The sequence below is a fragment of the Malaclemys terrapin genome, chromosome 6 (genome assembly GCF_027887155.1).
Source record: "Malaclemys terrapin pileata isolate rMalTer1 chromosome 6, rMalTer1.hap1, whole genome shotgun sequence".
Lineage (NCBI taxonomy): Eukaryota > Metazoa > Chordata > Testudines > Emydidae > Malaclemys > Malaclemys terrapin.
In genome coordinates this window covers 102,751,784-102,779,323 of record NC_071510.1, presented here as the reverse complement: position 1 = coordinate 102,779,323, position 27,540 = coordinate 102,751,784, and the positions used below count along the sequence as shown (strand labels likewise).

Here is a 27,540-nt window from a genome sequence, read left to right as displayed (position 1 = left end):
AGGGCCTGATCAAAAGCTTATTAAAGGGACTGTAATTAAAGCCATTAGTGCTTTAATTACAGAGTTTTGTTTACTCTATACTTTAGAAACACACAGTTTTTAATTAAAAGGTTCTTTCCTGCTTGTATATAATATGAATGCACTGTATACAACAGATGGGTTTCCGTCAGTAGATGAAATGGTTTATCAATTTTCTTGACATAACGCTTATTCCTCCACAGTATTACAGACATTTGTCAACTACTAAACCTAAGTTTCTTCTCAAGCAAAATTGCTGCAACATAACAATATTTATTTAGTCCTTGGACTCCACTCACTCACAAAATGCCTCAAAACCACTGTAGACCAAGTTGTACCTTATGGAAGATCCTCAAACATATAGTAAAATGCATATTTTTGAGATGAGAAGTATCATTTAACCCTTTAGGGATCTGGAGACTATGATTCAGATAGCTCATCTAACATGTAGAAAAATATTTTATACCTGAACAAAATGCAGTCTATTATTTCAAGTTTAGGGCACAATTGTGACTTCAGCTACACTACCATGCAACTATATACCTTGTAAAATCAGATGCTACTGTATATCCACAGCCATATTGTACAAGCCATTCAGTGAATAAAACTAGTGAATCTGAGGCATTGTGTTCCACAAAGATTTTCAAAACTGGGTTAAGTCAAATTTCAAAAGATGCAGACTAAAATATGAATATGAAATCACTTACAGGCGGCTGTTATTACAAAATGCAGAATTACCACTCCTGTGACTTATGGTTTTCAACAAATATTCAAGCATTGGAATTCAATCAGCGGTCATCATGGGTATAATAATTAAAGACACAACATCAAAGAAGCAAATTCTATGATGCAGGAAGACAGAAGATAATTCTGGAGAGACGAATAGATTATTGAATCTCAAAATAAATACTTTTCTGTGAAAGAGCCATTTCTTTATGTATGATTTTCTTTATTTTTAGGTGGTAGATTTATTAGTATCCATGTGTAGATCGGCATTAGAATCACCCCGGAAAGTTGTCATTTTTGAGCCATATCCTTCTGTAGTTGATCCTAATGATCCTCAGGTGCTGGCCTTTAATCCAAGGGTAAGTAGTTGTCTCTTCAACAGGTAATGTTTGCTTTTAGGCATGTTTTAGATTTCAAAGCCAGGTCCAATTCCACAAGATAATGTGTCTTCACACTGACAGATTTGGATTTAAAATACAGTACGTGTACAACAGTGTAGCCATGAAGCCTATGAAATATTTTAGACAATATAAAATGTCGTTTTGAAGCTGTCTAGAGGTAAACGTTCAGTCTCTCTGTTTGTGGGTGCAAATTGTGGATGCAAAATTTGTTCATCTGGGAGCATATTACACACATCAAAGTGAAGTTGGCCTTTGGGAAAATTTAACCATGTGGCTCTAAATCCGCTTATTTTTATTTTACGTTTCTAAAGTTCTTATTTGTAAAATGATTATATTCTTAAAATATTAATTTTTAAAATAATGATTATACTTGAAACGTGTGTAGTACTTTTCATCTTCAGAGAGTTCCCAAGCAATAACTAACAAAGTAAAAACAACAAGGAGTCCTTGTGGCACCCTAGAGACTAACAAATGTATTTGGGCATAAGCTTTCTTGGGTGCCCAAATAAATTTGTTAGTCTCTAATGTGCCACAAGGATTCCTCATTGTTTTTGCTGATACAGAGTAACACGGCTACCACTCTGAAACCTAACAAAGTAAAGAATATTGCCTACAACACAATGGTAGACCTTTCTATTCATTTTGAATGAAATTCACTCCTTGCAATCCGAGGGCTTGCAGAAGACCAATGCAACCAACACAGCATTTAAATCCCACAGAGGCCCTATTTTAACAGCTTACGTGGGAACTATGGACACTCTGCATAAGGGTAAATTTAACCTTTTTTTAACAAAGGCCAAACAGTGGCACACTAGAATTTCCTGGGGTTTTTAACTGATTAATTGTTGGCCCTTCACTCCACTCAATCTGCTCCCATGTTCTGTTGAACAGCAAGATGCACTACTGGACCTGATATTTAAATAACTATCAGACTCATAAATAGTTATTAACATTTGTTGATAAATTGATCTAATTTACAAAGTGGATTTCCTTATTTGCAGTGCATTCTAATGAATTTAAACAAAAGTAACTGGCGTCAGTTGGTCTTCCAGACTTTTCCTGGGTTGTGGATGAGTTGATATGTGGGATGGAAGAAGAATATTGGATGTAGAGATATGAGAGGGCTTGGTTTGTCAGTCATTGGTCTTAATTGTTGTTTTATACCAAAAGTATATGAACTCAGAGCATTGAATGAGTATGTTTATATATAAAAGAGCTCCCCCCCCCAAAAAATTAATGTATTCATTTATTTTACATTACATCAGAAGAAGAATTATGATCGAGTCATGAAAGCATTGGATAGTATTACTTCTATTAGAGAAATGACACAGGTAAGTATAAGAGTCTTTTAGTATCTTAACTGTAATTTATCGAAGGATGTACCTGATTTTATTTGTTGCTTTTTTGGGGGAGTAGGGTGGTGCCTTGCATTGTATTTTTATTTTTGCTACCGAGTTGCAACAATATAAAAATATGTGTTAAAAATAACAAACCTGCAGTATATAGATGGTGACAAAATAAAACTGATGAAACAGAATTCTGGTCACTGGAAGCTTAAATAAGAGATAATATCCATGGAATGGAACATCGTAACAGAATAATGGCCAACTACTGCTTCATGCATTTTAGGAAATAGCAAGGCTAAGCCAAGTCTTTGATTTTTCAAAGCAAGGGTCATTGATTTTGTGACAGTATACTATGGTGATGGCTTTATTTCTATTATAACTAGAACTTTGTTCATTTAAGTAAAATTGAGAGGGATTAGGAGCCAGGGCTCCTGTGACTTAGATCATGCAGCTTCTGAATACTCACTTTGGGCCAGATTTTGATACCTTTGTACACTACTGTTGAGTAGTACTTTACTTCACAAGTGGTCCCATTGATGTTAACTGATTACTAGTAGTGCAGCACCGCCCTATTACCATGCTGTTAAATAGATGTAACCTCACCAAAGTTTGTAAAGCTCAGTTAATCTAAGTTTGTACAATACTTTTAGATTCTGGAATGAAAAATGTGTTTACGAAATACTATTATAATTTTAGTATAAGAATTAAGCTACTATATTGCATATTATATTATCTAGTTGCCATTTTAATACTAGGATGAAGTATAATTATTGCTGGGCTTAGTAGATTTAAAGGGCTACTTCATGATCCTAATATAGTCAGTGGGAGTTTTCAGTGTGAACATTATCTGGTCCAATATTGATTTTACCTATGAAGCAGTTAAAATAGTTATGAGTGAATTACCACAGAGTACTTTAGAGAGGCTTTGTTTCACTGAAGTTCCAGTCCAGTTTCCTAATGTCGGAGCCAAACACTACTAGACGGCCTCTCCTGTTACCAGCAGTGTTAGCTCCAATATACTTGTTCTGAAGCTACATGTAAGCTTATAAATTCTACCCAAGGGAAGAGAATTGCTGGAATTCTTGTTGTTGTCAAGGCAGTTATAGCTATTCAAGGCTAAATGTCAGTAAATCTGTGATGATGAATCCAATGTATTCATTTATTATAGATTAAACTATGTGTAATGTAATATATACAAAATTTTATCCAGCAGTAAAGTGCATAATTACTGTTTTCTAGGCACCATATTTGGAAATAAAGAAGCAGATGGATAAACAGGACCCGCTTGCGCATCCTCTTCTGCAGTGGTATAGAACTGACTTACATTAAGATAAGAATTATTTCAGTACCATATTGAATGAGTTATCATTTTATTATTTTTAATTTGGTGTTAGCTGGCCCTAAGAATTAGTATTGGCATTTACAATTATTGGCATTTAATTTTTTTTCTGGGAGCTTTTAGGACCTGATCCAAAGCCCACTGAAACCAATGGAAAGACTCCCACTGACTCTAGTGGACTTTGACTCAAGCCCTTGACCAGCACCATGCCTATGCACTACTTAAGTAGAATGTATATGATTCATAGGCCTTCAGCTAGCCTCTGTCAATGGCCATTAATCAATACTTTCTTAGAAGAAAATTTTGTATTGATACCTGCATGTATTTATTTTTCTTTATTTCAGGGTTATTTCTAGTAATAGGTCACATATTGTGAAACTACCAGTGAACAGGGTAAGTTTGGAGTTATTTTCTTTGTATATTAATATGGTGGGATTTCAGAACTTTGTTCCCATTTAAGTCAGAGGGAGCATTACCATTAACTACAGTGAGGTCAACGTTGAGTGCTTTTAAAAATCTCACTTGTGATGTGTGTGTGAGTGTGTTGTTTATTTGTGTGAAGAAACAACACATCCTTGGTAATATCTGGTTAATTTCTTTAGTATTCTTCCTGCTGTTCTCATTCATTACTTCAATATTTCACACTAATATAGATCCTTTTGAACACTTTGTCTCTTTAGGATGTGGATTACAGCTGTAGGCGTGTGTTAAAGACAGTTTTGCATGCATGCACACAAGTAGATGTACTATAAAAATGAATCAGTAGCTATGGCACTTGGAAGGGATTCTTTGAATTGAGTTGTTCATTCCTAAGTACAGTATTATGCCTCTGATTTTGTTTATAATACATTGAATCTGTGGCCTTTCAAATCAGAGTCTTAATTCAAGGCCACCTGAAATGCTTTGTGGAGTGGATCACGACCATGAGTGCCTACTTCAGGGCAGACTGTCAAAAGCAGAGCAGAAACCCGGAAGTGTTGGTACAGTCTATAAATAAATTTCATCAACCCAGTACTAAGTGTGAACTCCCAAAGTACAGGCAATCCCTTTAGACATGCCAATCATAGGAGTCACAGGCAATCTCCTTAGACACTCCAGTCTATATTGCCACCCAGACAAGCTGAACTATATGATAAATGGCCACTTATACCAAAAATCACAAAATATTCTAAGTTACACCCAGTCCCAAGAGACCAATCACTCACGCAGGTTGATTTGCATCCTAGATCTCACACCAAAGACAATACTAGTAGCCACTTCTGTAGTAAACTAACTAACGGTTTATTAGCTAAGAAAAAAGAATGAGAGTTACTGAAAGGTTTAAGCAGGTAAAAATAGATGTACAGTTGAGTCACAGTTTATCATTCCAAATGGTAGCAGAGATGCAGTAATCTGCATTTTCCAACAGTCTCTTGGGGCTACCAGAATTATTCTGGGGATCTCTGTCTTGTCATTCATTTATTGTGCCCTGTTAGAATCCAAACAGTCCAGAGATGAAGAATTTTTCCTTGTGTCCATACTTCCTTCTCACAGAAAACAAGCTGGCAGGGTCACTACCCATGTGGGCTCTTTCTTTGAGGGTGGAAGAGAGAGGAATGCACTGCAATTAAATACCCATGGCTGAAGCCTGGGCTCTAGACCCTGCAAAGTGGCAGGGTCCCAGTGCTCGGGCTGCAGCCTGAACTCGGAAGTCTACACTGCAATAAAACAGCACCTGAGTCAGCTGGCATGGGCCAGCTGTGGGGTTTTATTTGTAGTGTGGACATACCCTTAGAGTCTTTGGTCTCTGATCATCATACACAATGACCACTTGCCTTCAAATGCACAAGAATTAGCACTTTCCTGTTAAAGTTCTTCATTTGTGTTACACAAGGCTGCTTTCTTCTTTGAGTGCTTGCTCATGTCAATTTCATTCTAGGTGTGCACGCACCCACATGCACGGTTGTCGGAGCTTTTTGCCTTAGTGGTATTTGTAGGGCCGGCAGTGGCGCTGCCTTGAGTGCCACGCCAATGCATCAGTATATCACCCGCCACAGGCCCAATGCCCTCTCAGTTCCTTCCTACTGCCTGTGGTGGTTAGTCGGAGCACCTTTCCTTGCATAGGAAGGGCTAGCGGTTTCGTCTCTACTGACTTCAAGCCTTAGGGCCTTGTAAATAGTTTGTTGATAGTAGTTAGTGTTAAGTAGTTGTTAAGTTTAGTTAGAAGTTAGAGTCCAAGCGGGGACTTTGCCCCAGGTGGGGCATGCCCCAGGCTCCCAGGTTTAAGTCCTGAGCGGACTGTAACAGGCCTATGCCTGTAAGTGACCCCCACAGCAGCTGCCTCAAGTGCTTGGGGGCATCACATGTGAAGGACAAGTGCCATATTTGTAAGAACTTTCTACCCAGGACTCAGAGGGAGTGGGATATTCGTTTGCGGGCTATCCTCATGGAGTCTGCCCTTCGTCTGGCTTCCGAGCCATCCTGCCAAAACTTGCTGAGTACTTTGGCCTTAGTGCGCAGTGCACCCCTGGCAGCAGGGTCCGCCCAGCACTGCTCCCCATCACCAGTGCCCAAGAAGAAAGCAAGGAAGCACGGCTCCCCAGCACCAAGAAAGAAGGGCCATGGGGAAGGGACGCAGTTCAGGCCACCTGGCCACTCCAGAGCCACACGTCCATGCCTCCCCGGAGCCCTTAGCCCCTTAAAATGTCCACCACCGACTCCCGGGAGCAGTATAGGACCCAAACCCCTGATGGCACCAATGCCTTCCCAAGTTCCCCACGAGGGCAAGCTAGCCCTTAGGGGGCAGTGGAGTGCCGCTGATCCCCCGAGATGAGACAGCGCTCTCCACCTCCACGCCGCAAATAGACGGAGTTGCAGCCCAGATCCTCTGGGGCTTGCTCTTGGTCACAAGCACCTCGATCGTGGTCCCCGCTGTCTCAATGCAGATCACCTAGAGGGAGGCACCGGTCTCCATACTATCGGCACCATTCATCTGCCCACTGGTCGTCCTCTTGGCGCAGATTTTGGTCGCCTGCCCCGTGGGAGTGCTCCCCATCACATCTCCAGTCCCACGGGACTGGCACCAATCCTCTCATTTCAGGCACCAGTTTCCGGAGGTGATGGTCAACAGGCAGACTCAGGCATTGATGTCCCACCGTGGCCTCCAGAAGGGGATTCCTCCAGCATAGAAGGGCAGTTCAGCCCCTCGCCCAGACTCCACCAATGTAATTGGGCACCCGAGGCTATGTTGACGCCTTGGTGGCGTGGCCAGTGCAGTGGCCTTACTGGAGCATGTGGGAAGTGCCGGTCATGATGATGCCTCCCACGCACCACTCATCTGCCACCATCTAGCAGCAACAGCTGGCAGCACCGGCTCAATGCATCAGACCCGCTCAGAGGTCGGAGTAGAGAAGACAGTGCCTACCCCAAAATCCCCCTCCCCCACAGGGGATGATGCCCCTGAGCATCCCCCAGCAGTTCAGTCATCGTACTCCTCCCCGGATGAGGTGATCACGGGACCCTCGAGGGCCAGTTCCCCAGACGATTTTAAGGAACCCCACGCCCTGCTTCAATGGGTGGCCGAGAACTTGGGCCTAGAGGTGGAGGAGATGGCCGAGCAGGCGGATACCTTGTTCAATGTCCTCTCAGCCTCTACCCCAGCACATGTCGCACTACCAGTACATGACGGGGTCCTAAAAATTGCCAAGACCCTCTATCCATTCCTCCCACTGCCAAACGGCTAAAAAGAAGTAGTTCATCTCGACCAAAGGGTTCAAGTACTTTTATACCCATCCACCTCCGTGCTTGCTGGTTGTCTCTGTGGATAATGAAAAGAACAAGTAGGGGCACACCTGTTCAACTCCCAAAAATAAAGTGGCCAAAAGGTTGGACCTTTTAGGGAGAAAAATTTATTCAGCAGTCAGCCTGCAATTCTGGGTGATGAACCAACAGGCCCTCTTGGGCAGGTACAGTTTTAACTCATGAGATTCCCTCCATAAGTTCAAGGAGCCCCTCCCTCAAAATCTGGAATTTGGCACCCTGGTGGAGGAGGGCACCATGGCGGCTAGGTGCTCCCTCCAGATGATATGGGATGCAGCGCACTCAGTGGCCAGGGTGGTCACATCGGCGATGGTCAGGAGGCACAGCTCCTGGCTTCAGACTGCCAGCCTATCACAAGAGCTGCAGACTCTATCCAGGACCTCCCATTTGATGGGAGCAGTCTCTTTTCGGAGTAGACGGATGCAAGGCTGCATGGATTGAAGGACACTCAGGCCACCCTTTGCTCTCTGGGCATGCATATGCCGTAGTCTGCTTAAAAGTAGTTCCGGCCGCCTCTTCCGCCAAGACGTTGGCAGATTCATCAAGGGCCTACAAGGAGAAGGGATAGAGACATAAGCTTTAGTCGGTTGCCGCCCTTCCTCCTCCTGCTCATCCACTCAGCCCGGCCCAACAAAGCATCCAGGGGGCCAGAAGCACTTGTTTTGAAGCTGAGCTCAAAAGCAGCACCCCAGTCAATTCCCCAAATCCACCTTGTTCTTTCCTCGACTGTCTTCATCCCTACCTTTTGACCTGGTTTTGGGTCACCTCGGACCGCTGAGTGCTGGAAATAGTGTCTCAAGACTATCCCCTGCAATTTTTGGCCGTCCCTCCCTCCTACCCACCCCTGTTCTCTATTCCTCTTCAGGAACCCTGCTCACAAGCAACTCCTTGTCCAAGAGGTTGAGAACCTCCTGCAGCTCGGGGTGGTGGAGGAGGTCCCTCAGGACATGAAGGGGAAAAGGTTCTGTTCCCGCTATTTCCTAATCCCGAAAACAAAAGTGGGGCCTCAGACCCATTCTGAACCTGTGTTGCTTCAACAAGTCTCTCAGAAAGTTGAAGTTTCGCATGGTCTCCCTGGCCTCCATCATCCCCTCCCTGGATCTGGGGAACTGGTATGCTGCCCTCAGCTTGAAGGATACTTATTTCCATATTCCAGGGTCACAGATATTTCCTCCATTTCATAGTTGGCGGATTCACAATGCTACCCTTGGCCTGTCATCGTCCCCGAGGGTCTTCATAAAGTGTATGGCGCCAGTGGCTGCTTACCTGAGATGTCGAGGGGTCCAGATCTTCCCAACTGGCTCATCAATGGCAGGTCTCAGGAGCAACTGCAAAGGAGCCTCCATCTGGTGCATTCCATCTGCCGCAACCTGGGCCTATTGATAAAGGAGAAAAAATCCACCTTATCGCCTGTCCAGCGAATAGAGTTCATCAGGGCAGTTCTCGACTCCACGCAGGCCAAAGCCGACCTACCAGAAGCGCGTTTTCAGGCCATGTCGGACCTGATCTCCCATGTAAAGAAGCACCCACTCACCACGGCTCAGTGGCTGTTGGGCCACATGGCCGCGTGTACATACGTGGTCAGCCGTGCTCGAGTCCATCTCCGGCCTCTGCAAGCATGGCTGGTGTCGGGCTACATCCCCAAGAGGCATGACCTAGACCAGGTAGTCAGGGTGCCGGACCACATCAGATCATCCCTGGATTGGTGGTTGGATCCCGGGTCAGTGTTGGAGGGAGTCCCCTTCACGATCCTATCCCCGTTGCTTACCCTGGTCTCTGATGCTTCGGACCTGAGCTGGGGAGCCCATCTGGGCAAGCTGGCCCTCCACATCAACATCAGGGAGCTCAGAGCGGTTTGCCTGGCCTGCCAGGCTTTCTTGCCCTACCTGAAGGACAAGGTGATGCAGGTCCTGACGGACAATAATGCTGTGATGTATTACATCAACAGGCAGGGCGGTGCCAGGTCTTAGGCCCTTTGTCAAGAAGCTCTCCGCCTTTGGCATTTTTGTATGCGGCATGCCATTCATCTGATAGCAGCGGACATGCCTGGAACCAGGAACATCTTGGATCACCTCAGCAGGACCATCTCGCCAAGAGTGGTCGCTCCATCCGGAGGTGGTCATTATTATCTTTCGGAAGTGGGGAACTCCCTATGTGGACTTGTTCGCGTACCATCAGAACAGGAAATGCCATGTGTTCTGTTCACTCTGGGGGATAGACGGGGTTCCCTGTTAGACGCTTTCCTGCTCTCGTGGTTGGGGGCACTGATATACGCCTTCCCGCCAGTGGCATTGATCCACAGAGTCCTTGTGAAGATCAAACAGGATAGGGTAAAGATTATCCTCACTAACACTGGTTTGGCACCCTGCTGGACCTTTCGGTAGCTGCCCCGCTGCAACTACCTCTCTGGCTGGATCTGCTATCCCCAAACCATGGCAGTCTTCTGCACCCGAACCTGGCGGTGTTGCTCTTGACAGCATGGCTACTGCATGGCTGAATGCGGAGGAGCGGGAATGCTCGGCCCGGGTTTAACAGGTCTTGTTGGATAGCAGAAAGCCCACCACCAGAGCAACTTACCTGGCTAAGTGGAAAAGGTTCACATGCTGGGCTTTGGAATGATGTATCCAGGCCTCGCTGCAGGTGATCCTAAATTATCTTCCACACCTCAAGCTCCAGGGCTTGTCCCTTTTATCAATCAGGGTCCACATGGCCGCTGTTTCGGCTTTCCACCCTTCTTTCCAAGGCAAGTCGGTCTTCGCTCACGACATGACAGCCCATTTTTTTGAAAGGTCCGGAGTGTCTCTACCCTCACATCCGGGACCATGTCCCTCCCTGGGACTTGAATTTCATGCTGTCGAGGCTCATGGGGCCTCCCTTTGAACCTCTGGCTTCCTGCTCTGTTCTCCTTCTCTTGTGGAAGATTTCATTCCTGTTCGCTGTAACGTCCGCACGCAGGGTGTCTGAGATCAGGGCGGTTACTTCAGAACTGCCCTATGCGTTATTCTACAAGGATAAAGTCCAGCTGTGGCTGCACCCAGCTTTCCTGCCCAAGGTAGTTTCCCAGTTTCATACTGGCCAGGACATACTTACCTGTCTTCTTCCCGAAGAAATCAGAGGAGGAGCACAGGTTGCACGCCCTGGATGTCAGGAGGGTGCTGGCCTTCTACATCAACAGGACAAAGCTGTTTCACAAGTCAACGCAGCTGTTCGTTGCGGTGGTAGACAGAATGAAAGGTCGTCCAGTATCTGCTCAAAGGATTTCATTCTGGATCATGGCCTGCATCTGCTATGAGCTGGCGAAAGTGCCTGCGCGGGCAATAGTCAAGGCGCACTCAATTAGAGCGCAAGCGTCATCAGCGGCCTTCCTGGCTCGGGTGCCGATCCAAGAGATTTGTAGAGCTGCTACCTGGTCATCTGTCCACACATTTACGTCCCATTATGCACTTACCCACAAAGCCCAGGATGATGCTGGCTTCAGCAGAGCAGTGCTGCACGCTGTAAGACCGTGAACTCCGAGCCCACCTCCATTGACACTGCTTGTGAATCACGTAGAATGGAATTGACACAAGCAAGCACTTGAACAAGAAGAAATGATTACTTACCTTCTTGTTACTGTTGTTCTTCGAGATGTGTTGCTCATGTCCATTCCATTACCTGCCCACCTGCCCCTCTGTCGGAGTTGCTGGCAAGAAGGAACTGATAGGGTATAGGGCTGGTGGCACTGGATATACCAACACATGGGTGCGGCACTCAAGGGGGTGCCACTGCTGGCCCTACAGATACTGCTCAGGAAAAAATCTCCGATTACCATGCATTTCCCCCTATTCTTGATAAGGCATTAGCCATTACATTTTCCTTCCCTTTGATATGAATTATTTCTATGTCAAATTCCTGTAGGGCTAATCTAGAATCATCCCCTTAGCTCGGTGCAGCAATGTCAAAGGGGTGTGATCAGTCAAACCTTAATTTTTTTATTAGACAAATAAGATTTAGGTTGCTTAACTGCCCAGACAGTGGCATAGCATTCTTTCTCAGGGAGAGCATAGTTTTGTTCAGTGGGGGTCAGTTTTTTGCTTAAGTAGGTAATGGGATGCCTCTTGTACTTGTCCCCCCCGCCCTCCCATCCTGCATCAGTACTGCACTTAACCCAGTTTTAGAAGTGTCAGTACACAGCACAAATGGTCTGTTGAAATTGAAGTTGACCAAAGCAGTCTCTTTAGACAAAGCTTCTTTCCTGGAAGCCTATCTCACAGCCTCTGTCCTTACCACCCGGTCTGGTTTCCCTCTTTTTGTAAGGTCTCTTATGAGGGCCACAATGTAAATTTACAAACCTCCAGTAATAGTTGGCCAGACCAATAAAGGATTGGACCTGCTTCCTGGCTCCATGAGCAGGCCAACTCTAAGTAACTTCTACCTTTAAAAACTTGGGTGAAGCAACCCACTGCCCACTCTATGTCCTAGGTAGGATACCTCAGCAGCTCCCATCTTGCATTTGGAGACCTTGATGTTGAGGTTGGCTTCTCTCAGCCTTTGTAACACAATTCCTACTTGGTTTAAATGGTCTTGCCAGGAGCTACTGAAAGTAGTCAAGTCATCTGTATAGGGCCTGGCAAAGGTTTGTAACCCCTGCAGCACTTCATTGACAAGCCTCTGAAATGTGACTCCTGCATTTATTAATCCAAAAGACATAGCCAGACTCCACTATAAAAGTGGATTTTTCTTGGACATCAGCATCTAAAGGAATTCGTTAGTATCCACAAGTTAAATTCAGTGCGCTTACGAATTTTGCACCACCCAGTAGATTCAGTAAGTCCTCTATTCAGGGTGTGGGATATGGGTCAGGTTGTGTGATAGCATTTAGCTTTCTAAAATCCACACAAAAGTACATGGTTGTATACTTTTCATGTACCATTACAATAAGAGATGCCCAGGGGCTTTTTGACTTAGTAACTATTCCCATTTCCAGTGTGCTTTTGTAAGATCTGGGGATTTGGCATGAGCTGATACTTAGTCTACCAACATCACACCACTCTGATCAAAACACCAGGAATAAATTGTTCAATTCAGTTATTTCAGTGGTGTCAGCATGGTTCATCTTAGGTTGTCGTGTATGTCATGCACTTCCATATACTTCATAAACTGGGAGGTATTTTTAAAATTTTATTTGAAGTACAAACTATTATAATGAGACTGCCTTCAAATTATTTCATGTCTGACTTGAGGGGCAACAGTATATTGCATGAACCAGCACAATATCTTAGAAAAACTTAATTCTGAAAATACAACAGGTCCGTGTTCATTAGCATCTTTTCACTTGTGCGCTGTTATATTTTACAGCAACTGAAGTTTATGCACACTCCCCATCAGTTCCTCCTTCTCAGCAGTCCACCAGCCAAAGAATCCAATTTCAGAGCTGCTAAAAATCTCTATGGAAGTACCTTTGCATTTCAGTAAGTATGAAAAAGAAATTAGTAAAAATAATGCTTGCAGTTCTTATTGTGCTCTTATCATCTGAAAATATGTGTAAAGAAAAACACAGATATTCTAAGAGTTAGAGATTTTCAATTGCAAATACATTGTTTTAGAGAAAATGGTTAATTTCATTCTGGGTGTCTTGAAACACTACTTATTTTCCTTTTTTCCACTTTATTTTTAAGTGGTTCACACATTGAAAACTGGCACTCCATCCTGAGGAATGGCTTAGTTGTTGCTTCCAATACAAGGCTGCAGGTAAATAATAGATACAAGGGTTCTTATCTGACCCATAGATACAAGGTTACATATTAAACATAGGGCACCTTTGGGGAGAGGCAGTTGAGATGGCCATCTTGGTGATCAAAAACTACATGGTGCAATTATATCCTCCCTTCTTTCACACTAATCAGTTGTTCCACTGGTCCTTCTGAAGCATTGATGGTGAAATCCTGGCCCCAGTGAAGTCAATAGCTAAACTCCCATTGACTTCAGCAAGGTTAGAGATTCAGACTGAGGCTGTGCACAGCAGCATCTTCAGTGGCAGAGGAAGTACCAGATGCAGGGCTTCTTCCATCTAGGAGGTGTTGTTCAGTACTGCTAAAGAGAGTATCATAAGGACCAAGTCATGGAGGAGAATGAGAGTGAGGTGAATGAATGGGGGAAGCTAAGAGGAAAGAGAAAATTAACAGAGGGAAGTTCAGAGATGGGGAAATAAAAGAAAAGGATTCAGTGAATACAGATAAAGAGTGCAAAGAAGAGAGAGACAGTACAATAGGGAGGGAGGAAAAAGAGACGTCAGTGGAAAAGATGGAAGAGAGAAAGTTGGGAAGAATGACAGAACTCCCTACTTAAGCTCTTGGGTGCACCCTAATAAGGACCTGCACAGTTCCTCTGAAGTCACTGAAGTTATTCACATTTATATGCTCTGTCTCTATATTTCTACCAGGTGCTCTTGGAAACCCTGTTTAAAAACATTAATTAGGCAAAAGCATCACTGACTTCTGGAACAAATCTAAACAGTGATCATTTATTTATTTACCTAATTTAGAAATTATACCAACTGTGGCCCTGATACAGCAAACATGTATTATGAATAAAGTCATGCAGACGCATAATTGTTTTCGGAATCAAGGGTTACATCTCAGATTTAACCTAACATTTTTTTATTGTTTATCATCGTGTTTGCTGATAACATGCAGGACATTGATTTGTTCATGGATTGCAGTGTTAAATTTCAACACAAATACATCTATAACTTCAGAATATGGAGAAAAATTTCCTTTACCACTGGTAGATCTAAAACCAGGAAGCACTATTTTACAGCTATAAACTGAGGCAAACTCCTTTATCTGCAGGCAGTTGGAATGGTCTGTGCCATAAAAATGGATTTTGCATGGTCTTTAGGGCATGCAGGAGTATTTTAGCTTGATACAGAAGAGTTTGTGTAATATTTGCTGCAAGTTTTCTTAGGATTTATTTTGTACATAATTTAATATCAGATACTGTAGTGGTGGGAGGGCAAATAATTATCCAGATCAGTTTAGATCATGTGCCATGTTGTTTTGCTTTGTAAAACTATCAAATTAATATTAAGCCTTTTTTACATTCTTTTTCAGCTCCATGGTGCAATGTTTGGAATTGGGATCTACCTTAGTCCATTGTCAAGCATATCATTTGGTTACTCAGGTGATATTTATAAATCACTCTAAAGAGGGGGAAATGTAAAGGGATATTTTAATTTGCTGATTTTTCCTGCTTCATTGTTTTAATCATTGTAGTAATTTTGTCTATTTCTATCTTAGGCCAGCATTTGCAAAAACAGGAGCTCCTGTATGCAAAAAATAAGCTCCTAAATTCCCATTTATGGTCTTAAATACATGCCCTGATTTTCAAGGGCGCTGAGCAGCCAGGACCTCCCTCTGAAGTAATTGGCAACTGGCATCCATTACTTTGGAAAGGAGCCTAAATGTGGACTTGAGAGTCTGCTTTTACACTTCTGTTTTTAAAGATCTTGGCCACAGCATGCAAATATATTTATATGCAATATGCATACACTGTGTATTTCAGTGTGTTGTGCATAGGCATATAGGACCCAATCCAGAAAAAGCACTTAAGTGTCTGCTTAACTTCAATCTGAAGAGTACTCCCATTTAAGTCAATGGGACTACTCATATGCTTAAAGTTAGGTACATGCTAAGGTGCACTGCTGGATTGGAGCCATGTAGGAATAAAGGATAAGATATAGTAGCATAAAGGACCATCTTTTTGTTCTGTGTTTGTACAGCGCCTGGCACAATCGGATCCTAGTCCACGACTAAGGTCCTTGATGCTATTGTAATATAAATAATAGTAAAGGTGTTAAATGTCATGGAGTTAGGAGAGTGGCATGATTTCCATGTGGCAAATGTTATGTAGATCACTCACTTCAAAATAAGATAGCATTTAATATAATAAAAAGTAAGTAAAATATTGAAGATGAAATATTAAATTAAAATTTTTATGGACTCATTCTAATTCTTTTTCCAGTACCACACCACAAGCAGCAAAGCTCAATTAACTTTAAACTGAAGTCCATCCCTTTTCAGCAAAATGCTTAAGCACATACTTAAACTGAATTCAGTGGAATTTAAGCTCATGTGTAACTGCTGTTACACCTACTTTTAGGTACTTTGGCTATTTTAAAGGCATTGGAACTGTCGTGCAAATGTGTGGCTCTTGGGACTGAGTCAGACTGGTGGTAGCACGTGATGCGAGAGAGAACAAGAATTTTAGGATGCTTTGCAGAGGAATCTGACCCCACTCCAATATCTGCTTTCACTCTCCATGTATATCTTATACTTACAATGCTTTACACACCAGTAAATCTGAAGTAATTTTAATGTCTTTAGGGATGAATAAGAAGCAGCAGAAGGTGTCAGCTAAGGATGAACCTGCTTCGAGCAGTAAAGGCAGTAATGCATTACAGGTACAGTAGTGTATCAAACGGTATATCTGGAAGGCACATTGGGTTTTGTTGCTGGGAAGGAATTAATATTCCTTCATTGGAAAGTCGAAAATTCTCTTTTATTGTACACAATCAGCAGTATCCAAAGACACTGTAATGATCAAATATAACCCAACCGCTGGTAGTAACAATTTACAGATTATACTGCAGCAAATGTGGATTTCCTTTCATAGGCAGAACTATTTGAAAAGAAAATAGGGAAGAAATGCCGATTGAATCTTTAATTCAGTATCACTCCTGGCAAACCTCTGCCTGTGAACTCTGGAGTCTTTACTAAATTAGTGTGCAGTATGGATCTAGAATGGGTAATGCTATAAAATTAGTTTGTAATCCTCTAGAGTTCCACTCATAGCACACTACAGATTTTCTTTGTGATAGTTTCTAAACTCTAAGCTGGTAAATTTTTGCTTAATCAAAGGTAAACTCATAACAATTATTTATAGATGGGCATTGGGCTTACAGATGGCTAAATCCTTAGGAGGAAATTCTACACCCATTTCCCTTGACAAGTATATGCATACCGGCATGGTTCCTCACTACAGGAGGGACATGTTGTGGGGAAGCCTTCAGAGGAATTCTGTAACCTCTGTAAGTCATGTCACCATACTCCATAGCAGCTCAGAGACCAAAGGCGTAAAGTAGCAGGGTTTGAACAAAGAGACCATGACTACATTTATCCACTCGCCCAGCAGTTCTCAAGCTGTGGGTCGGGAACCAAAAGCTGGTCGGGACCCCCTTTGAATGGGGTCGCTAGGGCTGGCTTAGACTTGCTGGGGCCCAGGTCTAAAGCCCGAGCCCCACTGCCCAGGGCTGAAGCCAAAGCCAGAGGGCTTCAGCCGTGGGCAGCGGGGCTCAGGTTGCAGACCCTCTGCCTGGGGCTGAAACCCTTGAGCTTTAGCTTTGGCCCCCCTGCCCAGAGCGATGAGGCTCGGACTTTGCCCCCGCACCACCACCACCCGGAGGGGTGGGGCTCGGTGGGCTCAGGCTTCTGTCCTCCATCCTGGGGTTGTCAAGTAATTTTTGTTGTCGGAAGGGGGTCGCGATGAAATGAAGTTGAGAACTCCTGCACTAGCCAAATTCCCATGTAGAGCAATACATGCTACTATAGCCAATGTGCTACAGAGCCCTTGTACTATTGTACTGTTATGTGATGAAAGAGGATTCCACCCCATTGATACCAATGAGGAGAGAGGTGTTATGGCAGATATAGATACTCATACAGCTCATGAACTGGAGTGATGGCTACAGTGGTTCTCTGTGCCCTGCACCCAGCCAGATTGGAGGATTCTGGTCTCCTCATGTAGGTTTCTTGTGAAAACCCCAGGGCAACCGGATTTGATTATCCTTTTACTACTTTTATTAGCTTGTTTCTCATTGATGATATGATTCTCCATCCATATTATCCAGCCCTCACATTGCTAATTAAGTGGATCCTTTGCTATTGGATAAAGTAGTTTAAATCGCCACTATTGCATTTTTAACCCAGTAATGCAAATGTGTCCAGCGAGACTATGTCAGTAAATAAATTATTTAAAACAATACTCTTGTTACATTTTTACCCGTGTTTCCTTTTACTATTTTAATTAATTTTTCCACATTTTTATCCCTCAGTCACAGAAAAAAGGACAGCAATCCCAATTTTTGCAAAGCCGTAATTTAAAATGCATAGCCTTATGTGAAGGTAAGCTGAAAATCCCTTAAAACCCAATTTCTTTCTCAGCATTGTACCTGTTTGAATTTGTAAAATGCAAATTAATACAAGCTTTAATTGAAGTTAGTTTTTTTTAATAAGTCAACATTGGCAGGTGTGCACATGCCTACATCATTTCTGGGTCTTAAATCTCAATGCAGCCCCATCCCCCCATTTTCCCCACAATACGCATTCCCCAAGCATACCTAGGGCCATTAATAAGGTGGGCTCATCATGTGTAGAAAGTGACTGGTCACCATTCTTTCAGTCTCCCAAATTTTAACCAGATAGCTAGAGTTGGTAAAGACCCTCAGCAAGTCCTATGTTAATGGTTTGAGCATCCAGAAAGAAGATCTCCCTAATCTGGAATTCCCAGCCCAGTTTTGACAGCTCGGGCAAATAATTTTTTCTTCTAGTAACCACTACACATGAAGTGATTTCTATTCTCTGCTTGTGCTTAAAAATCCATATAGTTATGTCCAATCTGTATGAATATAGTCACTCTCAAAAGGGTTCTAACAGCATTTGAAGAAGCATAATCCTAAATAATCAATGACTCATTTCCCTGCTTTTTCTTTCATATTTTACTTTTAACCCATTCATCATCAAACATAAATTTTCTTTGTGCCAAAGTTTGATTAATTGGCCCACAGTACCCTATACCACTGGTTTATACCACTGGTTGTTAGCGAGAATTAAGCTGATGTCCTAACTCCTAGGGTCAGCCAACTCCAAGGTTCTAGACCATGCAACAGACATTCCTACAATGCTATTTAAAATGTGTGGAAGCACAGATATTTTTAAATGATGTTTTCCAGAGATGTTTTCACTGTTCAGTGTTTATTCTCTCCTTATAGTGATAACCTCACCTGATCTGCACAAACATGGGGAGATATGGGTAGTTCCCAACACTGATCATGTGTGTACGAGATTCTTCTTTGTGTAAGTACAATATTTCCTTTTAGCTTTAAAATTCTACTTTTATATTTCCTAAACCTTTTTGCCATGTTTTCTTCAGTTTTTTTGCAACAACTTTAAGAGACCAAAAATAAAGTCTTCCTAACAATTTTTCAAGAATTTATTTTTTAAGGAAGTGTATGCTAGATCAATGACAATAGATTATTTTACTTATACCTTTTGTTATAATAAGCAAAAAAAAAAGAACAGTGGGTGAAGGGCTATAGGCTGTTCCCTCTCTATATGAATATGTCACACTATAGTAAGTGCATCGCTGTATTGTTCTGAAACCAAAAAATAACCCTCCTAGAGTGTACATCTGAAAAGCCAAGGAAGTCAAAATTAGGGATAAAAAGATGTGACATATCTTTAAGTTGTACTCTAGTTATAAAATGTTCTTCTTCGAGTGATTGCTCATATGTATTCCACAATAGGTTTGCGTGCTCGCCACATGCACCGGTGCCGGAAGTTTTTCCCTAGCAGTACCCGTAGGGGAGCGCCCCTAGCGACCTCTAGAGTGGCGCCTCCATGGCGCGATATAAGGGATGCTGCACGCTCCCTCCATCCTCAGTTCCTTCTTGCCGCCAGTGAAGGTGCTTCGGAATTGCCCTGCTCCAGCTTGGCTGCAGCTCTCCTCCAGAAGTCTTGTTCGTTCAGTGTAGTAGTACCTGTAGTTTAGTTTAGTTTAGTTCACCCGGGCCAGGGCATGCCGATGCCCTGGGTTTTAAGTCATGCGACATTTGTAGGTGACCAGTGGCAGTGAGTGATCCGCACGCGGACTGTTTACGCTGTTTGGGTGAAACCCATCTCAGTGATCGCTGCAAGATTTGCATGTCGTTCAAGCCTTGGACCAAGAGAGAAAGAGACATTTGGCTCCAGCCATCCTGATGGAGTCGGCGTTGACGCTGACTCCAGCACGCCGCTCCAAGTCGGCACCGGGTACCATGGTATCGGTGCGCGGCGACCCCCCGGCGCCATCTACAGTCGGCACTGCTCCCTGTCCACAGGGCATGCCAAGAACGCTAAAAAGAGGCCTTCTCTGCCGCGGCACCGGAGCAAAACTGGGGGAGAGGCTAGAGCCATGTTGGTCAGTCCTCAGTCCCCATCAGCCTCTAGGCCGCCGACTCAGGTCGAGCGCAGTAGCCCAGCCCATTCGGAGTAGGCTTCCCGGATGCCCTCCACATTGGGGGCCCTGCAAGCGGCCCGGGATGTTATGTCCATGCCGGTACCATGGGCACCACCAATGTTGGCTCCGCGGACCAGAGGCAAGCCGCTGCTGGGATCTCCGCAGTCGGCCCCGACTCGGTACTGGTTGCAGTTGAGGGAATGTTCCCGACGCCGTTCGCCGCTCAGCGACCGTCCTGTGCGTAGTCCACGCAGGTCACTGTCAACCCCTACCACGTTGTCTGGCGGGGTTCCGACTGACAGAGACTCCAGGCACCGCTCAGCCTCAAGGAGCAGACACCGGTGGGACCAAAGCAGACAACGCCGAAGGTCCTCGTCTCCGAGGAGCTATTATAGCCAGTCATGACACGAACGTCGACGCCGTTCCCATTCGTCGTCTCGCTCCAGGATCCCACCACGGCACCATTCCCACAACCCTGGGCGTGGATCGCTGTTGCCTCGCCATCACGGATCCGCCCACCGGAGCCGATTGCAGAGCAGCTGCTACCAGCGGTACTGTTCCTCCACAGGATCACAGTCTCGAGGTCGGCACCACTCCCGGTGCCGCTGCTCTTCCCGGTCCAGTGACAGCGGCAGGTCAAACATCAGCCCAGCCTCCCTTCATAGTCATCATTGAATGGAACAGGCCAGCCTGGCCAAACAGCCTGCTCCTCTGGTGCCACAGCAGGTGCAGTGGCACCAGACCCCATGGCTGGCACAGTGGTACCAATGGGCACCGTGGCCCCCGACGCAGCCCCTGGTGTGGGCTTGCTCGGTGGCCGGAGCCTCAGAATGGCCATTGACCTCCCTCTCCCAGCATCCAAGACGGAGTTGGTGAGACGTGCATCTTCGGCGCCGTGCCCGGAGAGCGACCAAGTGGTGGATCCTCCAGTGCCGGTGGACACGCAAAGTACCACGCCCGTCTCCTCACCCTCCCCTGATGAGGCGACTATGGTCCCTCCGTCCCGCAGGAGGACTCTAAAGCCCACCAGGAACTATTGGAAAGGGTGGCATCAAACCTCAACCTTCAGGCAGAGGAGGTGGAGGAGCCCTCGGACTCCCTCTTTAACGTCCTGTCCGCCTCGATACCAGGCAGAGTGACCCTGCCACTCCACGAAGGGGTAGCAAAAATTTCAAATGCCTTGTGGCAAACCCTGGCCTCCTTGCCCCCCATCTCAAAGAAAGCAGAAGTATTTTGTGCCTACCAAAAGACATTAATACCTATACACCCACCCTTCCCCTAACTCCCTGGTGGTCGAGTCGGTCAACCACAGGGAGCGGCAGGGCCAAGCAACCCCTACTCCGAAAAATAAAGACTCAAATGAGGCTGGATTCATTTGGGAGAAAAATGTATTCGTCCTCGAGCTTCCAGTTACAAGTGGTAAACCATCAGGCTCTCCTGGGCCGGTATGAGTTCAATCTGTGGGGCTCTCTGCCCAGATTTGAGAACTCCCTCCAGGAGCGTGACAGGAAGGAGTTCAAAGCTCTGGTGGAGGAGGGTACAGTGGCTGCCAGGGCAACCCTGCAGGCAGCATTGGATGCAGTGGTCACGGCTGCATGGTCCATGGCCTCCGCGGTGTCCATGAGGAGGGCGTCATGGCTCTTGCTGTCTTGGCTGTCCAGTGAGGCGCAGAACTCCTTGCAGGACCTCCTGTTTTCAGCAAGGCTCTGTTTGCAGAACAGACGGACATAAAACTGCATGGCCTGAAAGACTCCCGCACTATGCTCAAGACTCTTGGCCTCTGTGTTCCGGCTCTGGCTAGACCTAAGTTTAGGCCGCAGCAGGCTCCAACCAGGCCACGCACTCTAAATACGAGCCCCCTTATAAAAAATCGCGGGACTATAAGAAACGCCTGCAGAGACAGTCCCAGTCCCCCAGCCTAAGTCCTCCTAGGGCAAACAAGCAGGGAAACGACAGTTTTGACAGGACGCCCGGGGGCGACCTACCAGTTCACATCAGGGATCCACCCACAATAAAGCTTCCCTTCTCCAACCGGTTGTGTGCTTTTCTCCTGGAGTGGTCGTGGCTGACCTCGGACCGATGAGTCCTCAGCACCATCTCCCGGGGCTACACCCTCCAGTTTACTTCTACCCCGCCCAACCACCCTCCGTCCCCGTCCCTCTTGGGGGACCCCTCTCACGAAGCTGTGCTTGAGCAGGAGGTGGGACAGCTCCTTGGCCTAGGAGCGATGGAAGTGGTGCCTGCAGAGTTCAGACACAAGGGGTACTACTCCCACTATTTCCTTATCCTGAAGGCTAAAGGGGGGCTCAGGCCCATCCTGGACCTGCGAGGCCTGAACCAGTACATGGTGAAGTTCAAGTTCCACATGGTCTCCCCGTCTTCCATTATTCCATCCCTGGATCCTGGGGACTGGTACGCTGCCCTCGATCTGCAGGACGAGTACTTCCACATCCATATATTCGAGGGGCATAGACACTTCCTCCATTTTACGGTTGGACAGGAACAGTACCAATTTACGGTCCTCCCGTTTGGCCTGTCCACTCCCCCCAGGGTATTCACAAAGTTTATGTCTGTGGTGGCGGCCTACCTCAGGCACCGGGGGGGTCCAGATCTTCCCCTATCTGGATAACTGGTTGGTCAAGGGCAGCTCCCGGTCGCAGGTGTGGGATCACGTGGCACTCCTTCTGTCCACGTGCGCCACTCTGGGCCTGTTGGTGAGCAACCCCAAGTCCACATTAGTTCCGGTACAGCAGAGTTTATCGGGGCAGTCCTGGATGCTACGTCGGCCAGGGCATCCCTCCCACTGGACAGGTTTGAGACCCTGAAAGGGCTCATCGACACAGTCACAAGGTTTCCCGTGAAAACAGCCAGAGCATGTCTCCAGCTCTTGGGTCACATGTCGGCGTGCACATATGTGGTTGGCCACGCCAGACTCAGGATGAGGTCCTTCCAGCTCTGGTTGGCCTCGGTGTTCTCCCAGGCCAGAGACACGATGGACAAGGTCCTCACTGTGCCCGAGCCGGTGATCGCCTCCCTATAATGGTGGTCCTCCCCAGGGAACATGCTTCGTGGGATCCCGTTCAGAGGCAGGCCTCTGTCGATGGAACTGGTGTCCGACGTGTCGGACCTGGGGTGGGGAGCCCCTGTGGGAGACATTCAGACCCAAGGTCTGTGGTCGGCACAGGACCTGGGCTCTCCACATAAACGTCAAGGAGCTCAGGGTGGTCTGGCTGGCATGCGTGGCCTTCTGCTCGCACCTGAAGGGCAGGGTGGCCAGGGTTCTCACGAACAACACAACCTCGATGTTTTACATCAACAGGCAAGTCAGGGCCCAATCCTCTGCCCTTTTCCCGTAAGCCCTCAGGCTGTGGGATTTCTGTATAGCCCATGACATTTGCCTACAGGCCTACCACCTATCGTGCGCCTGTAACTTGTGGGCGGATCACATGAGCCGGGACTTCTCTTCTCAGCACGAGTGGTCTCTTCACCCAGAGGGGGTTCACAGACTTTTCCAAGAGTGGGGAACTCCCCAGGTGGACCTGTTCGTGACTCGGCAGAACCGGCGCTGTCCCTGGGTCTGCTCCGGGGGGCTGGGACTGGGCGCTATCTCTGATGCCTTCCTCCTATCCTGGTCAGGCCAGTTTCTCTATGCCTCCCTCCACCCCCCCGTTCCTGCTGATCTGCAAGGTCCTGGAAAATATAAAGACGGACAGGACAGCATAGGTACGGGACCCTCAAGAGCCTGGCAGTCGCCCCACCGTGGCTGTTGCCGTCCTGCCCAGACCTGCTCTCCCAGGAACAGGGCCGCCTCCTCCCCAACCTAGCGGCACTCTACCTCATGGCGTGGCTGCTCAATGGTTAGGCAGGGAGGAAAGGACGTGCTCGGAAGGGGTTCAGCGAGTCCTCTTGGAAAGCAGGCGACCCTCCATGTGTCGAGCCTACTTGGCAAAGTGGTCTCGGTTCTCCTGATGGGCAGCTGAGTGGGGCATTTCCCCCATGGCTGCCCTGATCCACCTCACTTTAGACCATCTCCTTCACCTTAGGGCTCAAGGCCTGGTGCCTTCGTCCATCAAGGTGCACTTGGTAGCCATATCAGCCTTCCACCCGCCGGGGCAGAGGCATACGGTATTCTCCCATGCTATGACTGGCCGATTCCTTAAGGGATTGGATCATCTCTTCCTGTACATTAGACCCCCGGTCTCTCAGTGGGACCTGAACTTGGTGCTGACTCGGTTGATGGGTCCCCCCTTTGAGCCGCTAGCTACATGCTCCTGGTTGCACCTCTCGTGGAAGGTAGCCTTCCTGGTGGCGATCACGTCAGCTAGACGGGTCTCGGAACTCAGGGCCCTGTACATAGTGTTCCATTACAATAAGGTCCAGCTCCGCCCACATCCTTCATTCCTCCCGAAGGTGGTCTCCACCTACCACATGGGTCAGGACATTTTCCTGCCAGTCCTCTGCCCCAAGCCCCATGCATCCAGTGAGGAGCGCCGCCTCCACACGCTGGATGTGAGACGGGCTCTGGCCTTTTACCTGGAATGAACTAAGCCATTCAGGAAGTCTTCGCAGCTGTTCATCTTCTCGGCTGAATGCATGAGGATTTGGCCGATCTCCACTCAGTGGCTCTCCAACTGGATCACCTCGTACATCCATACCAGTTATGGCCTGGCGGCAATCGCTCCGCTGTCAATTGTAATGGCACACTCGGCTAGGGCGTAGGCCTTGTCTGCTGCCTTTTGAGCCCATGTCCCCATTCAGGACATCTGCAGGGCTGCCACATGGTCTTCAGTTCACATGTTCACGTCACACTATGCGATCGTCTCCCACACCAGGGAAGACACCAGGTTCGGCAGGGCTGTGCTTCGTCCCAAGAGTTTGTGAACTCCTACCCACCTCTAACAGATATAGCTTGGAATCACCTATTGTGGAATACACATGAGCAATCACTTGAAGAAGAAAAGACAGTTACCTTTTCCGTAACTGGTGTTCTTTGAGATGTGTTGCTCATGTCTATTCCACATCCTGTCCTTCTTTCCCTCTGTTGGAGCTGTCTGGCAAGAAGGAACTGAGGGTGGGGGGAGCGCGCAGCGCCCCTTATACCGCGCCATGGAGGCGCCACTCTAGGAGTCAGTAGGGGCGCACCCCTACAGGTACTGCTAGGGGAAAAACTTCCAGCACTGGTGCACGTGGCGAGCACGCACACCTATTGTGGAATAGACATGAGCAACACATCTCAAAGAACACCAGTTATGGGAAAGGTAACTGTCTTTGTCCTTTTATCACATTTGATTCATTAACAGACCACTATATATCGACACCCAGAGCTTCCTTGATTTCAAATTTGCAGTAAATGAGGTCTTGTCTTCACTGGGGATTTGCCCTGATTGGTGGCCACTCACTGGTATTTGTGTACCAATGTAAACACCTAGTATAGACAAGGTAAACTGTTTTACACCAGTTCCTGTTATCCCTGTTCTAAGCAGGAGTAAGCTGCACTGGTTTACTGTATCTGCAGTTGAAACTTGCACAGGTACAGATCCCTACGGGTATGTCTACACAGTAGGTAAACACTCGTGTTTGGCCCAGGTCAGCTGACTTGGGCTTTCAGGGCTTAGCCTGCAGGGCTATATAATTGCCATGTAGACATTTGGGCTTGACCTGGAGCCCAAACTCTGGGACCTCATGAGGTGGGGAAGGTCCAAGGGCCTAGGTTTCAGCCTGAGCCCAAACGTCTACACAGCAGTTTTTAGTCCCCCAGCCTGAGCCCCATGAGTGTCAGCTGACCCGGGCCAGCCACAGCCATGCTGCGGGTCTTTTATTTCAGTGTAGACATATCCTAAGTGACTGACCAAAAGTAACTGATACCAGAACAAATCCCCAGTTTAGACAAAGGATCAGTTACTGCAGATGGAGAGTGCAGTAACTGACACATGCTTTCATAACACTCCGCTCCAGGAGGTTCCCAAGAGACAGTGACGGTAATGAAAGGAAGCTCTTTGCATATGACCTCCCGTAGCTGGTGAGCTGCCAACGGCTTTCAGTGAGCCAGTGGTAGGCAGTAGTGCAGCCCCAGCAGGTCCTGCTGGACTTCAGTTTTGCTGGTTGGAACTCTAGGCCTCTTCTGTGAAAGGGCATATCCTGCCATCAAACAGCTTCACACTCCTGGAGTTTACACTCGCCACATAATATTCATGGCTTAGTGTTTAAATAAGGAGCATTGTAAAGTATATAACCAATGTCATTGCATGGTGAATAAAGAGTGGATTACAATTTTATTTTTTGTCTGTACTTTTTTAGTTATGAAGATGGCCAAGTGGGTGATACAAGTATAAATACACAAGAAACAGGCATTCACAAAGAGATTCTTCGAGTCATCGGTAATCAAACTGCAACTGGGTAAAAGGACCACTCCTATTTAATTGATGTGATTTGGAAGCCTTCCTCAGTCTCAAAGCTGGATTTTGAACTGAAGAAGATGCGAAAAACTAATTTATTATTATTATTATTACTACTACTACTACTACTACTACTAAACAAATTAACCCTTTGAATACTTCCTTTTTTCTTACTTAGTATTTCTTATCTCATTGAAATACCTGAAATGGTATGAGTTAGCAATTATAGGGGTACAAAGTCCATTAATATACTACAACTAATAGCAATTAAAGAGACATTTGGGTTGCTCACAATAAACAATTTAAAAAGGAGTTTTGTGCTGATATTTTTATATTAAACTCTTTAATTGGACCATTTTAGTACTGTATACTGGTATTTTAAATTTAGAATGACTGAAATATAAGCAAGAGAGAAGATTTTATAGTGGAGAACCTGCATTATACAGGACACTTTGCAATAAGAATATTCACATATTTTAATACACCGTAAAAATGGTTTCTGGAACATGTCAAATTAAAGAGGGTGGTTACTTACAATATCATAGATTCATTTTACTGTATGCAAATGCAGCTAGAATTTAGAGTAAAAAAAGTTAAAAGAAGAAAACATTTTTGCAGTATTCAGTTATTGCCAAGAGAAATATAACTACGCTGATGGTGTGTGACTAATTTTCTTCATTCTCTCAAAAGAAACTGATATCATCCAGTAAACAGTTCAGTTACATTATTTAAAAGGTGCAAGCCAAGTGAGCTGACCAGAGTTCCAGGGGCTGAGAAGTGAATTTGTAGTGAAGCCATTTGTAAACCACTTTTTACAATGACCTATCACCTCAGTTCAGCAAGATACTTAGGTGTTTTCAGTGGCATTGCTCTTGTGATTAAAGTTAGATATGTGCTTAAGTACCTGGCTGAATCAAGACCTATATGTATTTCAGTTGCGTGTCCACTTAGGAAGAAATAGCAATACCTTTCATATTACAAACATGTCAGAATTACTCTTGAGTTCCCTTTGGTGAAATACTGTTAATTCATCCCTAAGGAAACAAAGCAAATCCATTAAATCTTTATGATTAGGAATTACAAGTATTAATAATAAAATGGTTGCCACAGTATGAGCATGTTGGCAGCACACTTAGGGGCCAGGGACCAATCCTAAAAGGTGCTAAGCACCTCCTAGGAAGTGCTAATTGCCCTCAGCTCTCACTGAAGTCATCTTGCAGGATCATGCCCTTCTCTTTTGACAACATTTCAAATCCCCTCTCTGT

The 27,540-nt window shown here is 45.8% G+C and overlaps 1 protein-coding gene across 2 annotated transcripts in view; it reads left to right on the top strand.

The window, feature by feature from the left end:
• Window positions 1-26,587, top strand: part of PARP8 (poly(ADP-ribose) polymerase family member 8) — a 171,592-nt gene extending 145,005 nt beyond the window's left edge. For both annotated transcript variants that reach the window (XM_054032717.1, XM_054032719.1), the window contains exons 16-26: window positions 978-1,103; window positions 2,411-2,476; window positions 3,731-3,798; window positions 4,175-4,223; window positions 12,966-13,078; window positions 13,286-13,358; window positions 14,720-14,789; window positions 15,992-16,068; window positions 17,719-17,788; window positions 18,655-18,739; window positions 26,178-26,587. In XM_054032717.1, coding sequence (XP_053888692.1) covers window positions 978-1,103; window positions 2,411-2,476; window positions 3,731-3,798; window positions 4,175-4,223; window positions 12,966-13,078; window positions 13,286-13,358; window positions 14,720-14,789; window positions 15,992-16,068; window positions 17,719-17,788; window positions 18,655-18,739; window positions 26,178-26,280 — 900 coding nt within the window. In that variant the 3' untranslated portion in view covers window positions 26,281-26,587. The remainder of the gene's footprint in view (window positions 1-977; window positions 1,104-2,410; window positions 2,477-3,730; window positions 3,799-4,174; window positions 4,224-12,965; window positions 13,079-13,285; window positions 13,359-14,719; window positions 14,790-15,991; window positions 16,069-17,718; window positions 17,789-18,654; window positions 18,740-26,177) is intronic.
• Window positions 26,588-27,540: the final 953 nt, after the last annotated feature.